The sequence below is a fragment of the Salmo trutta genome, unplaced genomic scaffold, assembly GCF_901001165.1.
Source record: "Salmo trutta unplaced genomic scaffold, fSalTru1.1, whole genome shotgun sequence".
NCBI classification, from domain to species: domain Eukaryota; kingdom Metazoa; phylum Chordata; class Actinopteri; order Salmoniformes; family Salmonidae; genus Salmo; species Salmo trutta.
In genome coordinates this window covers 555289-561563 of record NW_021823456.1, presented here as the reverse complement: position 1 = coordinate 561563, position 6275 = coordinate 555289, and the positions used below count along the sequence as shown (strand labels likewise).

The 6275-nt window shown below is 46.2% G+C and overlaps 1 protein-coding gene across 1 annotated transcript; it reads right to left on the bottom strand.

The window, feature by feature from the left end:
* Window positions 1-3167: 3167 nt before the first annotated feature.
* LOC115191042 (transmembrane protein 121B-like) lies at window positions 3168-4994 on the bottom strand. Its single transcript, XM_029749046.1, has one exon. The coding sequence runs from the start codon at window positions 4781-4783 to the stop codon at window positions 3554-3556; it is 1230 nt and encodes a 409-aa protein (XP_029604906.1). The 5' UTR covers window positions 4784-4994; the 3' UTR covers window positions 3168-3553.
* Between the last annotated feature and the right edge of the window lie 1281 nt (window positions 4995-6275).

Here is a 6275-nt window from a genome sequence, read left to right as displayed (position 1 = left end):
CAGTTCAATCAGCCAACAGAAAGGTAGGTAGAAGAACACCTCAGTTCAATCAGCCAACATAAGGGTAGGTGGAAGGACACCTCAGTTCAATCAGCCAACAGAAAGGTAGGTAGAAGGACACCTCAGTTCAATCAGCCAACATAAGGGTAGGTGGAAGGACACCTCAGTTCAATCAGCCAACAGAAAGGTAGGTAGAAGGACACCTCAGTTCAATCAGCCAACGTAAGGCTAGGTAGAAGGACACCTCAGTTCAATCAGCCAACAGAAAGGTAGGTAGAAGGACACCTCAGTTCAATCAGCCAACAGAAAGGTAGGTAGAAGGACACCTCAGTTCAATCAGCCAACAGAAAGGTAGGTAGAAGGACACCTCAGTTCAATCAGCCAACAGAAAGGTAGGTAGAAGGACACCTCAGTTCAATCAGCCAACAGAAAGGTAGGTAGAAGGACACCTCAGTTCAATCAGACAACGTAAGGCTAGGTAGAAGGACACCTCAGTTCAATCAGCCAACAGAAAGGTAGGTAGAAGGACACCTCAGTTCAATCAGCCAACAGAAAGGTAGGTAGAAGGACACCTCAGTTCAATCAGCCAACAGAAAGGTAGGTAGAAGGACACCTCAGTTCAATCAGCCAACAGAAAGGTAGGTAGAAGGACACCTCAGTTCAATCAGCCAACAGAAAGGTAGGTAGAAGGACACCTCAGTTCAATCAGCCAACGTAAGGCTAGGTAGAAGGACACCTCAGTTCAATCAGCCAACAGAAAGGTAGGTAGAAGGACACCTCAGTTCAATCAGCCAACAGAAAGGTAGATAGAAGGACACCTCAGTTCAATCAGCCAACAGAAAGGTAGGTAGAAGGACACCTCAGTTCAATCAGCCAACAGAAAGGTAGGTAGAAGGACACCTCAGTTCAATCAGCCAACGTAAGGCTAGGTAGAAGGACACCTCATTTCAATCAGCCAACAGAAAGGTAGGTAGAAGGACAGCTCATTTCAATCAGCCAACGTAGAAATGCCCTAATTTGACTTTATATTATAAAATATAATTTCATTTTATTCCACAACTCGTGTTCACAACACTTCATGAAGAAACCCATCAACAATCCTCCACTGTTCACTGCACTCAAAAAGGCAAAAAAAAAATCTCAGTATTTTTTCATTCCTATTCATCACCTAACTGCATATTCATCATAGCCTGGTCTCAGATCAGTCGGTGTTCTAGCCAACTCCATACAAGACATACAGTTTGGCATGCATTGAGGCTGAGTAACAAGAAGCTGGCATGATGGCACATACAGACTGGAACTCGGGATGTATTCAGCTCACTCTTTTCCCATCAGAAAAAAGTCAAGGACAAACAGGAACAGGAAATGACACATATCACCATAAGGTTGAATGAATTATATTACATCCAAGATCTATTTTAATGACCAGAGGCCGAGGCACTGGAAACTAAATGGACTACTTTTTGGAACACAGTAAATACAAGATGTCGGCTGATGTTATATACTGTACAATAGTGTCTGCAGACTACGGTCATTACCAATATGGATTTGGCATTTTTTTTAATCAAACATAATTTTGGTGTTTTTTCACTGTATGAGAAGATCAATCGGAGAAACAGAGACCGACATTTTGGGATGACATGTGTGCGACCGTGATTTATTCTCCAATCTGTCTGTAACCCTTCATTCTCTCAACCCTGATCTATTGGTTGCACAGTGACCTATTTCTCTCATATAAGGGCCTTCTGTTAGGTAATAGCAGTGGGGGTTTTTGTTCTTTTTATCCAGAGTTTATCCAGCAATAGGATGTGAAACACCTCGCATACCAACGCCACACCCATCTGATTCCACAGCTCCACATTCCTTCATAGCACCTTGGAGCAGATTGTCTCATCATGTTTGTATCCATATTATATCACATTTATATCACACCCACTATTCATTTTTGAAGCTCCGTCCATTTCTTGTGAGAAATTGGCAAGGCTGACACTGGATAAATTCCATCAGTCAAGACTGTCAGTACACATGTTGACAGACAGACAGCCCAGATGATATTGACTGGATGCAAAGAGGTAGTAGGCCTTGTCTTGAGGAGAGAGAGAGACAGAGAGTGAGAGACACAGACAGACAGACAGACAGACAGACAGACAGACAGACAGACAGACAGACAGACAGACAGACAGACAGACAGACAGACAGACAGACAGACAGACAGACAGACAGAGAGTGAGAGAGACAGAGACACAGACAGAGAGACAGAGCGAGAGAGGGAGAGACAGAGAGCGAGAGAGAGACAGACAGAGAGACACAGACAGAGAGAGAGAAAGAGCAAGAGAGGGAGAGATAGAGAGCGAGAGACAGAGACACAGACAGACAGAGTAATAGTATAATAAAGACGTCGCTCTATAGCTGTCTGCTCCGTGTCTCATCATCATGACATATTGTTGTGGTACTTCATAACATACAGTAAAATACACATAGTGATGTCAAATCCTTAAGAAATATCAACTGATTTATATTGATAACATGAAATATTCCCCCCAAAATAGTTTAGGAAATGAGAGGACATGATTAAACATTGGAATCATTACGTATATATCGCAATTCCACAGTAATTAGGCATCTAAATGAGCACAAGGTTTCCATCTATTCATTGATCAGGAAATGCTATCTGGAAGGTTCACAGATTGGGAGACAAGAATTGACCAATGACTTTACATCCACACCATATCCAAGATTCAGTTTCAAAACGACAATCTTTCTTGCACTTTTGTCAAACTCGTTCAAACAAATCAAATCAACAACACGATTCTCACTCTTCTAAAAGTCCCCCCAACAATACAAGCGCAAGTCAATGATTTCAATTCACAAACCCCCACTAATCAACCACCGCTACTACTTCACAACCATACCCCCGACAAGGCATTAGAGGAATCTGTCTGGCCAGTGCCCCGGTTGGCCAGGTCGGCCAGGTTGGCCAGGTCTGCCAGGTAGGCCAGGTCTGCCAGGTAGGCCAGGTCTGCCAGGTCGGCCAGGTAGGCCAGGTCTGCCAGGTCGGCCAGGTCTGCCAGGTCTGCCAGGTAGGCCAGGTCTGCCAGGTAGGCCAGGTCTGCCAGGTTGGCCAGGTCTGCCAGGTCGGCCAGGTCTGCCAGGTCTGCCAGGTCGGCCAGGTCTGCCAGGTCTTAAGCAGGTGTAGTTGATGCATAATGATTCTGTAGCACCTGTTGTAATCAAATGTTCTTCTGACATCTGAATAAATGACAAAATCGTCAATAAGGCTGTCGTTGATTGACACCTGTGGGGTGCATCCTCATTGGCACCCTATTCCATATATAGTGCACTCCTTTTGATCAGAACCCTATGAGCACTGGTCAAAAGTAGTGCACTATATAGGGCATAGGATGCCGTTTTAGGGCGTATCCCTGTCCTGGCCCTCAAAATTCTTCATCCAGCATCAATCACTCATGTGCCTTCCACCCTCCAGGGGGATAAAATAAAATCCAGGCCGTTTTAGGTCTAGGTAGTGACGGCCAGGGAGAGATCCAAGCCGGGCCTATGACTGCGTGGTAACGGCCAGGGTGTTAACATATCCATGGGGACACATATCGTTCTCCGAGACACAGTGAGAGAACTGCGCCGGGTTACTTCCCTCACCGAACCTCCTGACTCCCCGCACTGTGAAGCACTGTTCCATCAGCTCTAGACACTTACAGACCAGGAAGAACATATTCTTCAACATGAACACTGAGACGGGCATCTTGTGAACATACACCTGGAAGCACCGGACCACCAGAAGAGGAGCGTTGACCAGCACACCGACCAGGAACCTAGCCCAGACCCAGCGACACCGCATCTCGGAGGCTGTCAACTCGTACAACCACACCACCGGGACGCCCAGGGCGATGAAATACACCGAGATGACCGTGTATTTTAAATAGACCGTCGGTATTTCGTTCCTCAGAAACAACTCCACCAGGGTAAAGCTGTCTACGAGGTCCAGACAGGTGGTCATGAAGCAGCTCTGCGACCGGTGGCGCGTAGCTCCGTTCTGGTCCTCGGTGATAGAATTGATGAGACAGTAGAGTAACGGGACCGAGAGCAACATGATAATCTTAAATCCAGTTACACCGAATGGAACTTTGAGCGCGATGAGATCTAATATCGAAGTCTCTAGAATGAGGACCATTTTAGGGGTGCAGGCGATCACGTAGATTAACCAGGCCAGGTAGGCGTAGGTAAACTCGCCGAGGTTACAGCCGAATATAGAGCTCTTTTGGTGGAAGCCACACGCCCGCTCTCTCTTGCTCCTGGCGTTCTTCATGAAGAAGATCCCCCAGCCAGAAATCACCACCAGGTCCGTGGCGATCCACGAGCACCAGTACAGATCAGTGAAGATAATGAGGTAGAAATCTAGAATGCCTCCTTGGAATATCAGAATGAGGAAACACAGGATCTTGTAGAGAACGTTTCTCTTGGACCTCTGGCCGAACAAGGGAGCGGTCTGCATGAATTCCTCAGAGGTCATGATATAGGCGTCTGTAATAGCGGAGGATACTCCGGATACCAGCGGCTTGATGGAGCTCTCGTCTGGGTTGATACTCCCCGCGGACGTCTGTGTGTCCCTCCTGGACGAGGCGCTACGTATGAACAGCTGTCCGACGCCGTAGTCCGGGGCGGATGAAACCGGTGAGTCCGGGCAGATCACAGCTGCTTGGGGATGGGGATAGTTGGAGCTGGCCTTGGGATTGTCGGCGGCACCAATTTCTGCTATCATTGTATGCATGTATTTGCGCGTTCGCTTCCCTTTCTCTCCTCTCCTCTTTTTCTTCCCTGGTTCCGTAGTGTTCGATGCTTTTAGCACAGAGTTTCTAAACCCAGAGGCGCAACATCGCGATACTTCCGGGAACAGGCCAGTGTTGAGAAGTCAATGAGAGACGTGAAGAATTCTTCCTTAGTTAACTTTCTCAAAATCTAAAAGGTACAACCTATATTCGAGCCAATGTTTTAAGTAGTTGAACGTGTTGTCACTCCAAACTGACACGTTTTAATTTTCATAAAAAAGGACTTTATATTGAAAAAGTGCCTTTGCTTTGCGTATTTTTGCGCATGCGTCAACTTGCCTACAAGCGTGATCAGGGATTTCTATTGGAGAAGCAGTTTCTACCTGTCTTCACACTGTACTGTCTTTGCTTTAGGTTGGAGAGCAATAGGGGGCGCGGCGTAAACCAAGGCGTGGATTTTCTCTCCCACTGGAATGAAATGCGGTGGATGGAATTATTGCTGTGTGCAGATATGTAGCCACAGTCGTTCTGTTCATTTGAGCTTTCCAGGATTTTTAAAATTGAGAATCCTTTACCGATATTCGGCAACATTGGACATGAATCATACTGTTGATATAACGGTTGATCTATCCCTAGGATTTGTTTAGCAAAATAACTTGGTATTATTGGAGTGTCTGGTAAATGATAGGCAAGGCTATTTATAAAGTGAGTAGCCAGGAATAGAGTAGTTATAACGCCAAGGGCCCTTATGCCATACAGGAAATAGAGGGTCTGCCATGTCTAGAGGTGACAGGAAATAGAGGATCTACCATGTCTAGAGGTGACAGGAAATAGAGGGTCTGCCATGTCTAGAGGTGACAGGAAATAGAGGATCTACCATGTCTAGAGGTGACAGGAAATAGAGGGTCTGCCATGTCTAGAGGTGACAGGAAATAGAGGATCTACCATGTCTAGAGGTGACAGGAAATAGAGGGTCTGCCATGTCTAGAGGTGACAGGAAATAAAGGATCTACCATGTCTAGAGGTGACAGGAAATAGAGGCTAGAGATGTCTAGAGATGTCATACAGGAAATAGAGGGTCCATGTCTTAGATGTCATACAGGAAATAGGGGGTCTGCCATGTCTAGAGGTGACAGGAAATAGAGGCTCCATGTCTAGAGATGTCATACAGGAAATAGTGTCTGTCATGTCTAGAGGTGGCAGGAAATAGAAGCTCCATGTCTAGAGGTGACAGGAAATAGAAGCTCCATGTCTAGAGGTGACAGGAAATAGAAGCTCCATGTCTAGAGGTGTCATACAGGAAATAGAGTGTCTGCCATGTCTAGAGGTGGCAGGAAATAGAGTATCCATGTCTAGAGGTGTCATACAGGAAGTAGAGATTCTGCCATGTCTAGCCCTATAGCTCTGGTGCAAGGCGTCGTTGTGCTCTCACCATCCATCACTATCTATAGTGAGCGAGCAGCCTGGAGACACCCTGGACCAGAGCTAGTCTAG